This window comes from Hordeum vulgare, chromosome 4H (assembly GCF_904849725.1).
Source record: "Hordeum vulgare subsp. vulgare chromosome 4H, MorexV3_pseudomolecules_assembly, whole genome shotgun sequence".
In the NCBI taxonomy this organism is placed as follows: domain Eukaryota; kingdom Viridiplantae; phylum Streptophyta; class Magnoliopsida; order Poales; family Poaceae; genus Hordeum; species Hordeum vulgare.
Genome location: NC_058521.1, coordinates 554328051 through 554348597, shown reverse-complemented (window position 1 = coordinate 554348597; position 20547 = coordinate 554328051). Strand labels below are relative to the sequence as shown.

The 20547-nt window shown below is 44.4% G+C and overlaps 1 protein-coding gene across 1 annotated transcript; it reads right to left on the bottom strand.

Moving 5' to 3' along the window:
• Positions 1 to 4685: 4685 nt before the first annotated feature.
• LOC123450746 (putative pentatricopeptide repeat-containing protein At3g15200) lies at positions 4686 to 5867 on the bottom strand. Its single transcript, XM_045127851.1, has 2 exons — positions 5804 to 5867; positions 4686 to 5596 (listed from the first exon to the last, which is right to left on the bottom strand). The coding sequence occupies exons 1-2, from the start codon at positions 5865 to 5867 to the stop codon at positions 4686 to 4688; spliced, it is 975 nt and encodes a 324-aa protein (XP_044983786.1).
• Between the last annotated feature and the right edge of the window lie 14680 nt (positions 5868 to 20547).

The following is a 20547-nucleotide window of genomic DNA, read 5'->3' as shown; positions in this document are numbered from 1 at the left end:
TGAAGTGAACTACTCACGAGTCATTGGAGGGGCGATGATGATGATGAAGAAGCCCTCCAACTCCAAAGTCCCCTCCGGCAGGGCATCGGGAAGGGTCTCCAGATGAGATCTCGCGAAAACGGAAGCTTGCGGCGGCGGAAAAGTATTTTCGTGGATCCCTTGATTTGTTTCTATATTTTTGGGAGTATATAGGCCAAGGAACTAGGTCAGGGGGGCGCCAGGGAGGCCACAAGCCTACTCGCCACCGACCCCCCTCGTGGCAGATAGGGGGCTTGTGGGCCCCCTGTAGCCCTCCTGGCTTGGCCCTCAAGCCCCCTGATCTTCTTCCGTTCGGGAAAAAATCATTTCGGGGATTTTATTTCGTTTGGACTCCGTTCCAAAATCGGATCTGAAAAGAGCCAAAAACACAGAAAAAACAGGAACTGGCACTTGGCACTAAATTAATAAGTTAGTCCCAAAAAAGATATAAAAGGTACATAAAACATCCAAAGATGACAAGATAACAGCATGAAACCATCAAAAATTATAGATATGTTTGAGACGTATCAGTGAGCACTAAACTCGAAACTCAGATATTCACCCCCACGATCAGACCGTAGGAACTTGATCTTCTTGTTACGATGATTTTCAACTTCACTATGAAATTGCTTGAACTTTTCAAATGTTTCAGACTTGTGCTTCATCAAGTAGACATAACCATATCTACTCAATTCGTCAGTGAAGGTGAGAAAATAACGATATCCGCCGCGTGCCTCCACACTCATCGGACCACACACATCGGTATGTATGATTTCCAACAAGTCACTTGCACGCTCCATTGTTCCGGAGAATGGAGTTTTAGTCATCTTGCCCATGAGGCATGGTTCGCACGTGTCAAGTGAATCAAAGTCAAGTGACTCCAAAAGTTCATCGGTATGGAGTTTCTTCATGCGCTTTACACCAATATGACCTAAGCGGTAGTGCCATAAAAACATGGCGCTATCATTGTTAACTCTAACTCTTTTGGTCTCAATGTTATGTATATGTGTATTATCACTATCAAGATTCAATATGAACAATCCTCTCACATTGGGTGCATGACCATAAAAGATATTACTCATAGAAATAGAGCAACCATTATTCTCTGACTTAAACGAGTAATCGTCTCGCAATAAACAAGATCCAGATATAATGTTCATGCTTAACACAGGCACTAAATAACAATTATTTAAATTCATAACTAATCATGATGGTAACTGAAGTGAAACTGTGCCGACGGCGATTGCATCAACCTTGGAACCATCTCCCACGCGCATCGTCACTTCATCCTTCACCAGCCTTCGCTTATTCCGCAGTTCCTGTTTCGAGTTGCAAATATGAGCAACAGAACCGGTATCGAATACCCATGCACTACTACGAGAGCTGGTTAAGTACACATCAATAACATGTATATCAAATATACCTGATTTTTCTTTGGACGCCTTCTTATCAGCCAGATACTTGGGGCAGTTGTGCTTCTAGTGACCCATACCCTTGCAATAATAAGTGACATGATATGGCCATCATCACGTGCTTCTTGATCTCCATCACCAAAGCACCGGCACGATCTTCTGTCACCGGTGCCACACCATGATCTCCATCAACGTGTCGCCATCGGGGTTGTCGTGCTACTCATGCTATTACTACTAAAGCTACATCCTAGCAATATAGTAAACACATCTGCAAGCACAAACATTAGTTTAAAGACAACCATATGGATCCTGTCGGTTGTCGTACCATCGACGTGCAAGTCAATATTAACTATTACAACATGATCATATCATACATCAAATATATCACATCACATCGTCAGCCATATCACATCACAAGCATACCCTGCAAAAACAAGTTAGACGTCCTCTAATTGTTGTTGCATGTTTTACGTGGTGACCATGGGTATCTAGTAGGATCGCATCTTACTTACGCACACACCACAACGGAGATATATGAATTTCTATTTAACCTGATCCAAGGACCTCCTCGGTCAAATCCGATTCAACTAAAGGTGGAGAAACCGACACTCGCCAGTCATCTTTGAGCAACGGAGTTGCTCGTAGCGATGAAACCAGTCTCTCGTAAGCGTACGAGTAATGTCGGTCCGAGCTGCTAGTGGTGCACCTGTTTTGGCTACTAATGGCGCACTATAGGTGCGCCACTAGCATCACGCCATTAGATTTTTTTTACTAATGGCGCACCACAGGTGCGTCATTAGTATCTGGTATACTAATGGCGCACCAGGAAGTGCGCCATTAGTATGGCTCATGGTGCGCCATTAGTATCTGGTATACTAATGGCGCACCAGGCAGTGCGCCATTAGTATAGTTCATCGTGCGCCATTAGTATCTGGTATACTAATGGTGCACCAGGCAGTGCGCCATTAGTATAGCTCATGGTGCGCCATTAGTATGCCTCCGAGGGGCCATATTTACCCATGTGCTCTGGCTTACTAATGGCGCACTAGTTGACGATGCGCCACTAGTGTGCTTTTGCAGTGCGCCACTAAAGTGCTGAGTGGTGCGCCACTAGTATAAATATTAGGTATTATTTTTTTCTTTTTTTCTGATATTTGCACAGATTACAAAACATATTACTGCACAGAATATAGAGAGCACAACATATAAACAGCAAATTTATCGAATACAATAGAAGATTGGTCTCCGAATACAATTCATCATATTAGTCTCCGAATTTAAAATACCGAACAAAGTTAGAACATTACAAGTCTCGAGACCGCGAGTAGCGAGTTTGTCTTCACATTACAAGTCGATATCGTTCATCTAAACTACCATCACATAGAAGAGAGTTGCGGTCATCACGAGAAAGACAGGCAAAATTATCTAAAGTACAACATCATCGACACCAAGCATGTTACTGAAGTCGTGCCTGGAGAATCACATTCGCGTCCTTTGCCTGCTACCCCTGTCCTCGTCTTCTTCCACCTGTTGCGGAAAGGTGAGGAACAAATTATGCTCCAGCGAGAATTTGTGCTAGTTCAAATTAGCGTACGGTACGATGAAATCACTTTGAAAGAAAAACTAACATTGTGAAACAAATGCATATTTTGGGAGAACCTCTACAATAAAGAAATCATCCAAAGAGCTTTCATAAAGAGAAAAGCATAATTACTGATCCCCCCTAGGCCACTACTACTTTATGTGTTGGACAGCAAATCGTACGTGACAACTGACAAGACAATAAGATGTGTTCGATTTTATCAATGTTTATAGGCGACATGGTGTATGATGACATCAAGAATATTCATACTCATGTCAAAAAATCATACTGAGAACAATCGATACTGTCTTACTTCTTCCTCTTCTATCTCAGGAGCCAACTCATCTTTTTCCATGTCAAGGATAGTATCAAACTGCTTGAAGGGGAAATTATAAATTTCACCATAGACACCCTTCCTCATGCGCTCCTTTAGTTCACTTTCTGTGACCCTCGCAATCTTTTCTGTGACCCAAGTTTCGTTAGTTATCATAAATCAAATAGGGGCAAGACTGTTAAAGAAAAAATATTTGGTAATACTTTCACAAAAATATAGACGCATACGCATATCCGAAATAATATAGACGCATACGCATATCCGGGATATAGCTTCTTGAGAGATACTCCTTGATATATAGACAGTAAACGTATGAGTATTTAACTCTAGCTTTTGTGTGGTAATACTTTCACAAAAATGTATGGACATCTTTGCATTGTACAGTATAATGCCTGATTGTTTGCCTGTCAGGTTGAGAGCATAAATGCATCATTCATCCATCAACCCATCTATAGATCCAAGATGATTGCTTACATCTAGCCAAGTATACTATTGTTATTAAGAGACTCGAACATGTGACATTATAGATCATTGTCTTCCATGTTCCCAACCTGATATTTTTTTGATTTTTTTCTATTTACAGCAATCTACTTCTTGGGCGATAATTTTGACAATCATAAAACCTTTCAGGTCTGACTATCTTGTGATGGTGATTCTAGCAAAGATAGCAAAGGTAATGATGCAACAAAAATGATGGGAGCGACTCTCAACATTCAGAAACATTCAGATTTCATAGTTTAAGAAAGAAGCTTGCACGACAGTAAGCTAACAAGAAAACTGCACAATGAGTAATGATTTGAGACTTGGAAGCGATGGGATCAAATTATCAGTCCTTACCTACTGAAAGATAAGAGCACGGTTATAAAAGTAAGAGCATTCATCCTTACTGTGAATTATTGACGCTTTGTAGATGAGAAACTATCATTGATAGGGCATTCAGCTGGGGGCTGCCTCGCGCACGTGTACATGGAGGAATTTGGGACTTCTGACGTAAGTTTACTGCTCACACTTGGCACTCCCCACCTGTACGGTTTTGTGATCTAATCATTGTATAAACGGATGGATAACTAGTCTGGTGGTACCATTTTTTTACTTCTAACTCACACCTGGAGTAACACAAGCTTAGTGCCTTGTATTGTTAGTTTGACAAATTCATGTAGAAAATAATGCCCCGCTTAAATTACAGACATGAATTATGAAATGGAGGAAATTAAACATGACACTTCTTGGTACATCCACCTCCTATTTTTTTCTCCTAGAATATGCAAGTTTATATTGTTGCAGCTTACAATAATGCAACAACAATGCACATAGACCTTAGAAAATGCAGATTGAGCTGTTACCTTGACAATATGCTCCAGAATCCTGACTTGTGTCTGGATTTCAATACTTTTGTGTTTAGAGGATATGAATTAGCTTTGGTTAGTGCATTTATGAACGTACCATATGTGAAGAGGTCCGGCTTAAACTTAGATGCAATGATCTCATTCCAAACCCTTTTAGCATCAGGCAGGCTTCCCTTGACACACCAACCGTTAAGAATGATGTTCCGGCTCTTTATGACAAGAGGGAACTCATCTTTCTTCTGAAGAAAGAGGGCCTCAGCCTCCTCGACGTCCTTGTAACGACAGAGCGACATCAGAAGTATCTGGAATCCAACCAAGTCAACCTCAAACCCATAATCATTCCTCTTGTAGAATATCTCGATCGTTTCTTGCACCTTGTGAGCCCCTGCATACCGGTTCAACAGGACAGCAAACATCATGTTCGTTACGACCAACCCGCGGCGTTGTTCAGGAATCTCATCGAAGAGTTGTCTCATAAGCCTGACCTTCTTCATCCGCCCAAGGATGTCAAGCATCTCGATGTATGTCCTCGGACCGTGCTCATACGTAGGCAGACCAGCCGCCCAAGTGAAGAACAGCAGCGCGACCTGCCAATTGGACCTCTGCTTCTGGAGGACTTCCAGAACAACATCCCTGTCAATCTCATCGGCAAACCGACACAGGTCTTTGCTGAGGTCAGCATCAGCATCACAAGACTTGAGAACTCTCAGAACTTCACCGACGCGGACATCTAGGGAGTCCCCTGAAGCGCTGGTATGGCAAAGCCTTGGCGACCCGAGAACGTATCCTCTTGGAACAATGCTTGGGCGGAAGCCTGGAGGCAATATTGCATCAGGAAGCACCTCCGATACATTCTGTCGAATAGCTGGCATGCACCAATCAAAAACAGCGAGCCACCTATGAACTGTGCACAAAAATGTTTTGAGTTAGCATTTGTCTCGAGTTTCCATGGCGTGTCACTTTGTTTTCCCAATGCTACGTCTGGAAATCAGGCAAAGTCTGGATATGGGGTGTGCGAGATGGGATTAATGGACGCGTTCGCTTGATGGACGAGGAGGGTAATAATGGGAGCAAAGAGAGGCACAAAGGATGGGGTGGGTAGTATTCGTACCGCAGATGGGGTTTCTGGTCCTGAATGCTGAAGCGAGGACGGCGTACGCCGGCGCCGGCGGCATCGCGCAGGAGGTGCGCACGAGGGAGGGCGGCGTGAGCGCGTGCACGAGGATGACCGGCTGCCAGCCTTGCGCGCTCGGTCGAGCCCGCCAGCGGAGGGCCACAGAGTAACGTGCTCCGAGCCAACGCCGGTTCCGACTCGGCAGTCGTGAGTTCCCGGCGACCTCGGCAGCCGCACGTGCTGGCCGTGGTGGAACTGCTCCATGGGTCGCTTGAGCTGGACCGATGCGGAGGTGAGGGGGTGGGCTCTACGCATCGGAGACGGAGAGCGGGTTCTTGGTTTCTTGGCGCTCCGGCGACGGGGAGAAGAGGAGGATCACGGTGGCCTTGCCTGGCGGCGGTGGTGGTTCGGGCCGGGGGAGGCCATGGCACGGCGGCGATTGCGATGCGGTGGGGCGCAGGAGGAGAGGATGAGGACGAGAGAGGGCTTGCTAGGTTTGGGGTCATGGGTGGCAGGGAGATTTTTTTTGCAAAACTACTAATGGCGCACCACCAGCTGGTGCACCATTAGTAACCAGGGTTACTAATGGCGCACCAGCTGGTGGTGCGCCATTAGTAGTTTTGCAAAAAAAATTATAGTAGTGGCGCACCACCTACAGATGCGCCATTAGTAACTCTGGTTACTAATGGCGCACCAGCTGGTGGTGCGCCATTAGTAGTTTTGCAAAAAAATTTATAGTAGTGGCGCACCACCTACAGATGTGCCATTAGTAACCCTGGTTACTAATGGCGCACCAGCTGGTGTTGCGCCATTAGTAGTTTTGCAAAAAAAATATAGTAGTGGCGCACCGAGTGTGTGGTGCGCCATTAGTCTCCATCACACCAATGGCACACCTGCACATGGTGCACCACTGCTATATAGTAGAGGCGCACTACTTGTCTGGTGCGCCATTGGTGTCTATATCATCTATAGCCCTTTTCCTAGTAGTACCGGCAGGGCACCGGGAAGGGTCTCCAGATGAGATCTCGCGGAAACAGAAGCTTGCGGCGGCAGAAAAGTATTTTCGTGGATCCCTTGATTTTTTTTCTATATTTTTGGGAATATATAGGGGAAGGAACTAGGTCAGGGGGGCGCCAGGGAGGCCACAAGCCTGCTGGCCGCCGCCCCCTGGTGGCGGATAGGGGGCTTGTGGGCCCCTTGTAGCCCTCCTGGCTTGGCCCTCAAGCCCCCTGATCTTCTTCCGTTCGGGAAAAAATCATTTCGGGGATTTTATTCCGTTTGGACTCCGTTCCAAAATCAGATCTGAAAAGAGCCAAAAACACAGAAAAAATAGCAACCGGCACTTGGCACTGAATTAATAAGTTAGTCCCAAAAAAGATATAAAAGGTACATAAAACATCCAAAGATGACAAGATAACAGCATGAAACCATCAAAAATTATAGATATGTTCGAGACGTATCAGTCAGCACCAAACTCGAAACTCAGATATTCACCCCCACGATCAGACCGTAGGAACTTGATCTTCTTGTTACGATGATTTTCAACTTCATTCTGAAATTGCTTGAACTTTTCAAATGTTTCAGACTTGTGCTTCATCAAGTAGACATAACCATATCTACTCAAATCGTCAGTCAAGGTGAGAAAATAACGATATCCGCCGCGTGCCTCCACACTCATCGGACCACACACATCGGTATGTATGATTTCCAACAAGTCACTTGCACGCTCCATTGTTCAGGAGAACGGAGTTTTAGTCATCTTGCCCATGAGGCATGGTTCGCACGTGTCAAGTGAATCAAAGTCAAGTGACTCCAAAAGTCCATCGGTATGGAGTTTCTTCATGCGCTTTACACCAATTTGACCTAAGCGGTAGTGCCATAAAAACATGGCGCTATCATTGTTAACTCTAACTCTTTTGGTCTCAATGTTATGTATATGTGTATTATCACTATCAAGATTCAATATGAACAATCCTCTCACAATGGGTGCATGACCATAAAAGATATTACTCATAGAAATAGAGCAATCATTATTCTCTGACTTAAACGAGTAACCGTCTCGCAATAAACAAGATCCAGATATAATGTTCATGCTTAACACAGGCACTAAATAAAAATTATTTAAATTCATAACTAATGATGATGGTAACTGAAGTGAGACTGTGCCGACGGCGATTGCATCAACCTTGGAACCATTTCCCACGCGCATCGTCACTTCATCCTTCACCAGCGTTCGCTTATTCCGCAGTTCCTGTTTCGAGTTGCAAATATGAGCAACAGTACCGGTATCGAATACCCAGGCACTACTACGAGAGCTGGTTAAGTACACATCAATAACATGTATATCAAATATACCTGATTTTTCTTTGGCCGCCTTCTTATCAGCCAGATACTTGGGGCAGTTGTGCTTCCAGTGACCCATACCCTTGCAATAATAAGTGATATGATATGGCCATGATCACATGCTTCTTGATCTCCATCACCAAAGCACCGGCAGATCTTCTATCACCGGTGCCACACCATGATCTCCATCAACGTGTCGCCATCGGGGTTGTCGTGCTACTCATGCTATTACTACTAAAGCTACATCCTAGCAATATAGTAAACGCATCTGCAAGCACAAACATTAGTTTAAAGACAACCCTATGGCTCCTGCCGGTTGTCGTACCATCGACGTGCAAGTCGATATTAATTATTACAACATGATCATCTCATACATCAAATATATCACATCACATCGTCAGCCATATCACATCACAAGCATACCCTGCAAAAACAAGTTAGACGTCCTCTAATTGTTGTTGCATGTTTTACGTGGTGACCACGGGTATCTAGTAGGATCGCATCTTACTTACGCAAACACCACAACGGAGATATATGAATTGTTATTTAACCTCATCCAAGGACCTCCTCGGTCAAATCCGATTCAACTAAAGTTGGAGAAACCGACACTCGCCAGTCATCTTTGAGCAACAGAGTTGCTCGTAGCGATGAAACCAGTCTCTCATAAGCGTACGAGTAATGTCGGTCCGAGCCGCTTCGATCCAACAATACCACGGAATCAAGAAAAGACTAAGGAGGGCAGCAAATCGCACATCACCGCCCACAAAAACTTTTGTGTTCTACTCAAGATGACATCTACACATGATCCTAGCTCTGATACATGTCTTGGGGAACGTCGCATGGGAAACAAAAAATTTCCTACGCGCACGAAGACCTATCATGGTCATGTCCATCTACGAGGGGTATTTCAGATCTACGTACCCTTGTAGATCGCACAGCAGAAGCGTTAATAAAGTGGTTGATGTAGTGGAACATCCTCACGTCCCTCGATCCGCCCCGCGAACCGTCCGATGAACCATCCCGTGATCCGTCCCACGATCCGCTCCGATCTAGTGCTGAACGGACGGCACCTCGGCGTTCAGCACACGTACAGCTCGACGATGATCTCGACCTTCTTGATCCAGCAAGAGAGACGGAGAGGTAGATGAGTTCTCCGGCAGCGTGACGGCACTCCGTAGGTTGGTGGTGATCTAATCTCAGCACGGCTACGCCCGAGCTCCGCAGAAACGCGATCTAGAGGAAAAACTGTGGAGGTATGTGGTCGGGCTGCCGTTGCAAAAGTTGTCTCAAATCAGCCCTCAAACCTCCGTATATATAGGTGGGAGGGGAGGGGCCTTGCCTTGAGGCTCAAGGAACCCCAAGGGGGTCGGCCGAAGGGGGGGAGGAGGATTCCTCTTCCAATCCTAGTCCAACTAGGATTGGAAGGTGTAGTCCTTCCCTTCCTTCCCACTTCCCCTTTTTTTTTCTTTGATTTTCTTTTATTCCTGCGCAGGGGCCTTCTTGGGCTTTCCCACCAGCCCACTAAGGGCTGGTGTGGCACCCCTAAGGCCTATGGGCATCCCCGGGGTGGGCTGCCCCCCCCCCCCCCCCCGGTGAACATCCGGAACCCATTCGTCATTCCTGGTACATTCCCCATAATTTCGAAAACCTTCCGGTAATCAAATGAGGTCATCCTATATATCAATCTTTGTCTCCGGACCATTTCGGAAACCCTAGTGACGTCCGTGATCTCATCTGGAACTCCGAACAACATTCGGTAACCAACCATATAACTCAAATACGCATAAAACAACGTTGAACCTTAAGTGTGCAGACCCTGCGGGTTCGAGAACTATGTAGACATGACCCGAGGGACTCCTCGGTCAATATCCAATAGCGGGACCTGGATGCCCATATTGGATCCTACATATTCTACGAAGATCTTATCGTTTGAACCTCAGTGCCAAGGATTCATATAATCCCGTATGTCATTCCCTTTGTCCTTCGGTATGTTACTTGCCCGAGATTCGATCGTCAGTATCCGCATACCTATTTCAGTCTCGTTTACCGGCAAGTCTCTTTACTCGTTCTGTAATACAAGTTCCCGTGACTTACACTAAGTCACATTGCTTGCAAGGCTTGTGTGTGATGTTGTATTACCGAGTGGGCCCCGAGATACCTCTCCGTCACACGGAGTGACAAATCCCAGTCTCGATCCATACTAACTCAACGAACACCTTCGGAGATACCTGTGGAGCATCTTTATAGTCACCCAGTTACGTTGCGACGTTTGATACACACAAAGCATTCCTCCGGTGTCAGTGAGTTATACGATCTCATGGTCATAGGAACAAATACTTGACACGCAGAAAACAGTAGCAACAAAATGACACGATCAACATGCTACGTCTAATAGTTTGGGTCTAGTCCATCACATGAGTCTCCCAATGATGTGTTCCAGTTATCAAGCAACAACACCTTGTACATATCAGAAGACCCTGACTATCCTTGATCAACTGGCTAGCCAACTAGAGGCTTGCTAGGGATAGTGTTTTGTCTATGTATCCACACATGTATATAAGTCTTCATTCAATACAATTATAGCATGGATAATAAACGATTATCTTGATACAGGAATTATAATAATAACTTATTTATCATTGCCTCTAGGGCATAATTCCAGCAATCCAGTCATCAAGCAACAACACTTTGCACATAGTCAGAAAACCTTGACTATCCTTGATCAACTGGCTAGCCAACTAGAGGCTTGCTAGGGACATTGTTGTGTCTATTTATCCACACATGTATCTATGTTTTCATGCAATATAATTATAGCATGGATAATAAACGATTATCTTTAAACAAGAAATATAATAATAACTATTTATCATTGCCTCTAGGGCATATTTCCAACAGAATCATGGTATTTGGACATGTATTTTATCTTGTGGAATTTTTCAAAGTTAAAAGAAAAAGGGGAAATGGCATTTTGTCTCCCACTTGCACTAGAGTCAATAATCTAGTCCTCACATCGCCATGCAATTTACATTGTAATAAATCGAACACCCATACAGTTCTGGTGTTGATCATGTTTTGCCCGTCGAAGAGGCTTAGTCAGCGGGTCTGCTACATTCAGATCCGTGTGCACTTTGCAAATATTCACGTCCTCTCCCTCGACGTAGTCGCGGATAAGGTTGAAGCGTCGTTTGATGTGTTTGGGTTCTTGTGAAACCTAGGTTCCTTTGCTAAGGCAATGGCACCAGTGTTGTCACATAACAGACTCAATGGATCCAGTGCACTTGGCACAACTCCAAGATCTGTCATGAACTGCTTCATCCAGACACCCTCTTTTGCGGCCTCCGAGGCAGGCATGTACTCCGCTTCACATGTAGAATCTGCTTCGACGCTCTGCTTGGAACCGCACCAGCTTACCGCACCCACATTAAGAATAAATATGTATCCGGTTTGAGACTTAGAGTCATCCGGATTGGTGTCAAAACTTGCGTCGACGTAACCTTTTACGACGAGCTCCTTGTCACCTCCATACACGAGAAACATTTCCTTAGTCCTTTTCAGGTACTTCAGAATATTCTTGACCGCCGTCCAGTGATCCACTCCTGGATTACTCTGAAACCTGCCCGCCATACTTATGGCCAAGATGACGTTTGGTCTAGTGCATAGCATTGCATACATGGTAGAACCTACGACTGAAGCATAGGGGACGGAACTCATTGTCTCTCTATCTTCCGCGGTTGTTGGGCACTGAGTCTTACTCAATTTTATACCTTGTAATACTGGCAAGAACCCTTTCTTGGACTGATCCATTTTGAACTTCTTCAAAACTTTATCAAGGTATGTGCTTTGTGAAAGTCCTATCAGGCATTTCGATCTATCCCTATAGATCTTAATGCCTAGAATGTAAGCAGCTTCTCCTAGGTCCTTCATAGAGAAACTTTTATTCAAGTAACCTTTTATGCTCTCCAGAAGCTTTACGTTGTTTTCAATCAGCGATATGTCGTCCACATATAATATTAGAAACGCCACAGAGCTCCCACTCACTTTCTTGTAAATACAAGATTCTCACACCACTTGTATAAACCAAATGCTTTGAGCACCTCATCAAAACGCTTATTCCAACTCCGAGATGCTTGCACCAGTCCATAAATGGATCGCTCGAGCTTGCACACTTTGTCAGCATTTTTAGGGTCGACAAAACCTTTGGGTTGCATCATATACAACTCTTCCTTAAGAAAACCGTTAAGGTACGCCGTTTTGACATCCATCTGCCAGATTTCATAATCGTAAAAGGCAGCTATTGCTAACATGATTCCAACAGACTTAAGCATCGCTACCGGTGAGAAAGTCTCATCGTAGTCAATTCCTTGAACTTGAGAAAAACCCTTTGCCATAGGTCGAGCTTTATAAACGGTCACATTACCGTATGTGTCTGTCTTCTTCTTATAGATCCATTTGTTCTGAATAGCCTTGCGGCCTTCAGGTAGTACTTCTAAAGTCCACACTTTGTTCTCGTACATGGATTCTATCTCGGACTTCATGGCCTCCAGCCATTTGTTGGAATCCGGGCCCACCATTGCTTCTTCATAATTCGCACGTTCATTGTTGTCCAACAACATAATCGATAAGACAGGATTACCGTACCACTCAAGTGACTCCAAAAGTCCATCGGTATGGAGTTTCTTCATGCGCTTTACACCAATATGGCCTAAGCGGCAGTGCCATAAAAACATGGCTCTATCATTGTAAACTCTAACTCTTTTGGTCTCAATGTTATGTATATGTGTATTATCACTATCAAGATTCAATATGAACAATCCTCTCACATTGCCTGCATGACCATAAAAGATATTACTCATAGAAATAGAACAACCATTATTCTCTGACTTAAACGAGTAACCGTCTCGCAATAAACAAGATCCAGATATAATGTTCATGCTTAACGCAGGCACTAAATAACATTTATTTAAGTTCATAACTAATCCTCATGGTAACTGAAGTGAAACTGTGCTGACGGCGATTGCATCAACCTTGGAACCATTGCCCACGCGCATCGTCACTTCATCCTTCGCCAGCCTTCGCTTATTCCGCAGTTCCTGTTTCAAGTTGCAAATATGAGCAACAGAACCGGTATCGAATACCCAGGTACTACTACGAGAGCTGGTTAAGTACACATCAATTACATGTATATCGAATATAACTGATTTTTCCTTGGCCGCCTTCTTATCAGCCAGATACTTGGGGCAGTTGCGCTTCCAGTGACCCATACCCATGCAATAATAGCACTCCTTTTCAGGCTTAGGTCCAGCTTTGGGTTTCTTCATCGGATTGGCAACAGGCTTGCCGCTCTTCTTTGAATTACCCTTCTTTCCTTTGCCGTTTATCTTGAAACTAGTGGTCTTATTCACCATCAACACTTGATGCTCTTTACGGAGTTCTGACTCTGTGACTTTCAGCATCGCGAATAACTCGCTGCGTGACTTGTTCATCCCTTGCATGTTATAGTTCAACACAAAGCCTTTATAGCTTGGTGGCAGCGGTTTCAGAATTCTGTCAGTGATAGCCTCTTGCGGGAGTTCAATCCCCGGCTCAGCTAGACGGTTTGAGTACCCAGACATTTTGAGCACATGTTCACTGATAGACGAATTCTCCTCCATCTTGCAAGCATAGAATTTATCGGAGGTCTCATACCTCTCGATCTGGGCGTTCTTCCGAAAGATAAACTTCAACTCCTGGAACATCTCATATGCTCCATGACGCTCAAAGCGACGTTGAAGTCCCGGCTCTAAGCCATACAAGACTGCACATTGAACTACTGAGTAGTCCTCCTTGCGCGTTAACCAAGCGTTCTTAACATCTTGGTCAGCCGCGGCAGGTGGTTCATCTCCTAGCGCAGCATTAAGGACATAATCCTTCTTCCCATCTTGCAGGAGCAACTTAAGATTACGAGCCCAGTCTACAAAGTTGCTTCCATCATCTTTCAACTTAGTTTTCTCTAGGAACTTATTAAAATTCAGGGTGACTGTCGCATGAGCCATTGATCTACAACACATATATTTTCAAAGTGGACTTAGACTATGTTCAAGATAATTAGAGTTTAACTAATCGAATTACTTGCTAAACTCCCACTCAAAAAGTACATCTCTCTAGTCATTTGAGTGGTTGATGATCCAATTCCACTAGCTCAAGTCCGATCATCACGTGAGTTGAGGATAGTTTCAGTGGTAAGCATCCCTATGCTAATCATATCAACTATATGATTCATGATCGACCTTTCGGTCTCATGTGTTCCGAGGCCATGTCTGCACATGCTAGGATCGTCAAGCTTAACCCGAGTGTTCCGCATGTGCAACTATTTTGCACTCGTTGTATGTGAACGTTGAGTCTATCACACCCGGTCATCATGTGGTGTCTCAAAACGACGAACTGTAGCAATGGTGCACAGTCGGGGAGAACACAATTTAGTCTTGAAATTTTAGTGAGAGATCACCTCATAATGCTACCGTCGTTCTAAGCAAAATAAGGTGCATAAAAGGATTAACATCACATGCAATTCATAAGTGACATGATATGGCCATCATCATGTGCTTCTTGATCTCCATCACCAAAGCACCGGCATGATCTTCGATCTTGTCACCGGCGCCACACCATGATCTCCGTCAATGTGTCGCCATCGGGGTTGTCGTGCTACTCATGCTATTACTACTAAAGCTACGTCCTAGAAATATAGTAAACGCATCTGCAAGCACAAACGTTAGTTTAAAAGACAACCCTATGGCTCCTGCCGGTTGCCGTACCATTGACGTGCAAGTCGATATTAACTATTACAACATGATCATCTCATACATCCAATATATCATATCACGTCTTTGGCCATATCATATCACAAGCATACCCTGCAAAAACAAGTTAGACGTCCTCTAATTGTTGTTGCATGTTTTACGTGGTTGCTATAGGTATCTAGTAGATCGCATCTTACTTACGCAAAAACCACAATGGAGATGTGCAAATTGCTATTTAACCTCTCCAAGGACCGCCTCGATCAAAACCAATTCAACTAAAGTTGAAGAAACACACACCCGCCAGTCATCTTTATGCAACGAGGTTGCATGTCAATCGATGAAACCAGTCTTTCGTAAGTGTACGAATAATGTCGGTTCGGGCCGCTTCAATCCAACAATACCGCTGAATCGAGAAAAGACTAAGGAGGGAAGTAAATCGAACATCACCGTCCACAAAACCCTTTGTCTTCTACTCGAGATAACATCTACGCATGAACCTAGCTCATGATGCCACTGTTGGGGAATGTCGCATGGGAAACAAAAAAATTCCTACGCGCACGAAGACCTATCATGGTGATGTCCATCTACGAGAGGAGATTTTGGATCTACGTACCCTTGTAGATCGCACATCAGAAAGCGTTAAGAAACGCGGTTGATGTAGTGGAACGTCCTCACGTCCCTCGATCCGCCCCGCGAACCTCCCATGAACCGTCCCGCGATCCGTCCCACGATCCGCTCCGATCTAGTGTCGAACGGACGACACCTCCGCGTTCAGCACACGTACAGCTCGACGATGAGCTCGGCCTTCTTGATCCAGCAAGCAAGACGGAGAAGTAGATGAGTTCCCCGGCAGCGTGACGGCGCTCCGGTGGTGGTGAAGGATCTACTCTTGCAGGGCTCCGCCCGAACTCCGCAGAAATACGATCGAGAGGAAAAACCGTGATGTTTTGTGGTCGGGCTGCCGTGGCAAAGTTTTCACAAATCAGCCCTAGACCTTCACCATATATAGGAGGAGGGGTGGGGAGACTTGCCTTTGGGTCCAACACCCCAAGAGCCCACCGGCCAAGGAGGTGGAGGAGTCCACCTCCAATCCTAGTCCAACTAGGATTGGAAGGTGGAGTCATTCCTTTCCTTCCCACCTCTCTTTTTTTTCTTTGATTTCTTGTCTCCTGCGCATAGGGCCTCTTGGGCTGTGCCACCATCCCACTAAAGGCTGGTGTGGCACCCCTAAGGCCTATGGGCTTCCCCTGGGTGGGCTGCCCCCCCCTCCACCCCCCCCCCCCCCCCCGTGAACATCCGGAACTCATTCGTCACTCCCGGTACATTCACGGTAATGCCCGAAAACTTTCCAATAATCAAATGAGGTCATCCTATATATCAATCTTTGTCTCCGGACCATTCCAGAAACCCTCGTGACGTCCGTGATCTCATCCGGGACTCCGAACAACATTCGGTAACCACACATATAACTCAACTATACTAAAACATTGCCGAACCTTAAGTGTGCAGACCCTGCGGGTTCGAGAACTATGCAGATATGCCCCGAGGTACTCCTCGGTCAATATCCAATAGCGGGACCTGGATGCCCATATTGGATCCTACCTATTCTCCGAATAACTTATCGGTTGAACCTCAGTGTCAAGGATTCAGGGAATCCCGTATGTCATTCCCTTTGTCCTTCGGTATGTTACTTGCCCGAGGTTCGATCGTCGGTATCCGCATACCTATTTGAATCTCATTACCGGCAAGTCTCTTTTCTCGTTCTGTAATGCAAGATCCCGTGACTTACACTTAGTCACATTGCTTGCAAGGCTTGTGTGTGATGTTGTATTACTGAGAGGGCCCCGAGATACCTCTCCGTCACACGGAGTGACAAATCCCAGTTTTGATCCATACTAACCCAACGTACACCTTCGGAGATACCTGTAGAGCACCTTTATAGTCACCCGGTTACGTTGTGACGTTTGATACACACAAGGCATCCCTCCGATACCAGTGGGTCATATGATCACATGGTCATAGGAACAAATACTTGACACGCAGAAAATAATAGCAATAAAATGACACGATCAATATGCTACGTTCATAGTTTGGGTCTAGTCCATCACATGATTCTCCTAATGATGTGATCCAGTCATCAAGCAACAACACTTTGCACATAGTCAGAAAACCTTGACTATCCTTGATCAACAGGCTAGCCAACTAGAGGCTTGCTAGGGACATTGTTGTGTCTATTTATCCACAAATGTATCTATGTTTTCATTCAATACAATTATAGCATGGATAATAAACGATTATATTTAAACAGGAAATATAATAATAACTATTTATCATTGCCTCTAGGGCATATTTCCAACAGAATCGTGGTATTTGGACATGTATTTTATCTTGTGGAATTTTTAAAAGTTAATAGAAAAAGAAAAAGGTGAAATGGCATTGTGTGCCCTGGGCCAAAATAGACCGACCTGGCCAGCCTAGGCGCGCTCATAGCGTGGCGCGGCCACGTCGAAGGCGTAAAGTACGTCTTTAGTCAACATGGTGCATGCGCAGCTGGTGCATTTGAACCTGACGGTAGGCCACCACCCATCGGTGAGAGAGGGGAGGAAGAGACAACAAAAAATGAAGTCTGCTTGTCATATCCCTCCTTGTGATGGTGGCGGTAGAGGAGATTGCCGATGTGTTTCTGGTAACGACAAGATGAACGGGAGACATTGCTATGCTCGGGGGCTGCCACAGATTGAGTGGGGCCGAAGAGGAGTGTCGGAGGGCCTTCGTTCACTGACAACAATGAATCGAGGTGGGGGGCTTCGGTCTCGGTTGATTTGGTCGCCTTAAGCTGTGAGGGAAGGAAAAGAGAGTCGGGGGAGGGTCAGAGGAGCTCGGGCATCCTAGATCGAAAGAGAACGAGGGCAATGAGCATCCCTACCACGGAGACCACGGCGACCCTAGCCGGTGGAGCTCGGATCGAGCCTGGATACATGGAGCTCTAGGGGGTTGAGTGGGTGTGTGAACGCTCGATTAAGTGAGGGAGGGTGCGGGAGAGGCCAAGGAAGGGTCTTGGGATGGCTTAAATACCCGGGCGCCAGAGCACCATGTGTGGCGTCCACGGCAGCGGCGTGGGTGCTGCTAGGGGCTACGGGAGTGTTATGGGGCCTGTCTATGGACCTCGTGGGTGTGGTTCACAGACAAGGAAGAAGAGAGGGAGAACAAGGCGTGCCCCAAGCTTAGACAGAGAGTGGTGAGTGTGGGCGGTGCTCGGGTAGGCTCGACGGGAGGGCCCGAACGAGTGGCGTGTCGCGGACATCGAGGCAGGCTCGGGGGGCACGGTATCGTCGCCCAAGGTTGTCGGGGGCCCCGGGATGGGCATGCTACAATGCGGGCTAACACTCTAGAGCGTTCCAAATAACGCATTTGGCATGCCAGGGCCTGCCTCACATGCTCTGGTCATGGACAATGGTGTCTAATAGTGCTTGGAGGTTCTGTAGATGCCCTAAGAGTCTTAAGAGTTATGGAAAGGGTGAAGGTGAAAGGAAATAGAGGGAGAGGGAGTGTTGTCTTTGGTAAAATAGCGAGGAAAATGAGGGTTTCACCCCTTCAATAATTGAGCAATGTCTAGGTTAAAGTTACCGGAGGTACATGGCCACCACGTGAAGTTGTGGTAAAATAAGAGGGGCAAGGGGAGTCCATCTAAAGCTCCAATGATTGGTTTCTAAATTGTAATATAAGGTGTTTGATCAAGTTTTGGGCTAGGTAAGCCGGTCTCCTAGCTATGTGAAGTAATAGGGGTAAATGTTGGGTACAAATGATGGCGTTCGAAATTTTGAGACTATTTAAAGAAGGTGGCCAATGTAACTTTGGCAAACCCTAGAAATGGGCAGAAATAAGTTTGTCTAGATCTAGATAAGCTACATTGTTCTCCTTGATGGACCACTCTGTGTATATGCATCATTAGAGCATCACAACATGTTCACCAACTTTGAGCTTAATTGGAAACGCTTGGTAGTGTAAAGTTGATCAAATTTGATGTGGAGAAAGAGTGTTTTGGGGCACTTTTGTGAACCATAACTTTTTGTATTTGAATGAAACTTGGCAAGATCATCACAAGGGGCATATCTAACTTGCTATAATTTTCTTGGATTTATTTGAGAATATTTCTTATAGAAATGTTTCAAATATTAGAAATGAATAGAAAGGGTTTTGGAGGGTTTTCTCCAATACTTTGAACATGTCCATGTGTTTAAACTCATATATATGGGAAATATATGTCCCCTTAGGTTCCCTAAATTTTCTCAAATATTTTTATAACATAAAAATAATTGTTCCCTGTAAAAGGCCATTTCTGGCGTCAAGAAAAAGAATTTAAATTAATACAAAAATAACTTTCAAAAAATATTTTGTGGTTTTAGGAAGTCTTATAGATAATAGGTTTCAAATAAAATTAATGGTGCAAAACATTTACCCTAATTTGGGTACTTGTAGTACAAACCTCAATTTAGGGGGTTTTGAAAACCTAAATCGAATAAATGTTTTTTGGCCAAAATAATATATTATAGAAATAGTTTTATGTCTTATACACATGGCATGATCATTGGGAAAAAATTTGGACTAAGGATATGAGTTTTGAGAGTCGGAGGATTTTTGTAAATTAAAACACAAACAAGCAAATTGCAATCAACTCAAGCATCACATGCATACAAAAAGTTTGAATTGGTCCAAATTTTTAAAATTTATAATCGTAGCAAAGTGGTACAAAACACAGGGTGTGGCATTTAGTGATCCACTTAGAAAATTCCTAAGGACTACGATCTTCCAAAATTCCTAAGGCCATGTTGAATCATTGAGGACCCGATCTATCATATCCCTAAACACTTTCTCCGTTGTAACATTTTGTGAAAGTGCTTTTCTAAGTTCAACTCACATGAGCTCAAGGTGAAGGGTATACTGAAAAAAACATTGCATCAAACGTTGAAAAAAGTTTTGATTGCTTGTGAAGTTTGGTGCGACAATTTTTTTGTAGCAAACATTGACATTCGTGAAGCATTTTTGGAGCATCATTTTTTTTGCCACGTCTTCTAGTATGTCATCGATGATGAAATTTGCAAGCATTCAAAACATTTATCAACGTTTGGTACAAAAAATCAATTTTTTAATTATTATCTTTACATTTCACTCAAACTCACATGAGTTAAAGTTTAATTTAACTGCATCCCACTCATTTCCAGTGTCCTCAAGTTCTTTGTAGTTCCTTTGCTTGGTCCTAGGAAAGTGGAGATGGGTCCTCTTCTAAAAAAATCATTGGGCTCCTTTTTCTTCCACGTTAATCAAAAAAATGCAAAGGAATACACTTTACTCTTCTAAATCATTTGCTTCCGACAGTCCCCCCCCCCCCACACACACACATACAAACACGCTATGTTTTTAATAAAAAATGGACCTCTTTGCTGGCCATCTCACTTACCCCTTGGGAGCCCATTTGGTTTAGAGTAGGCAATACCCCTTGCATGCCCACCGAATTGATGGTTTGATTTTTAAATGTTGTATGTATATGATTGAATTTGTTAATATTTAAAAGTTTTTGGGAAATTCTTACAAAATCATAAAAACGAAAATCTTAATGTAAAA

Bases quoted from the DNA above. Each gene is read 5' to 3' on its own strand.
- LOC123450746 (XM_045127851.1), bottom strand. From the start codon at position 5,867: ATGCCGCCGGCGCCGGCGTACGCCGTCCTCGCTTCAGCATTCAGGACC. The intron at 5,597-5,803 runs GTACGAATACTA...TTTTGTGCACAG, and splicing joins GACCAGAAACCCCATCTGCG to TTCATAGGTGGCTCGCTGTT.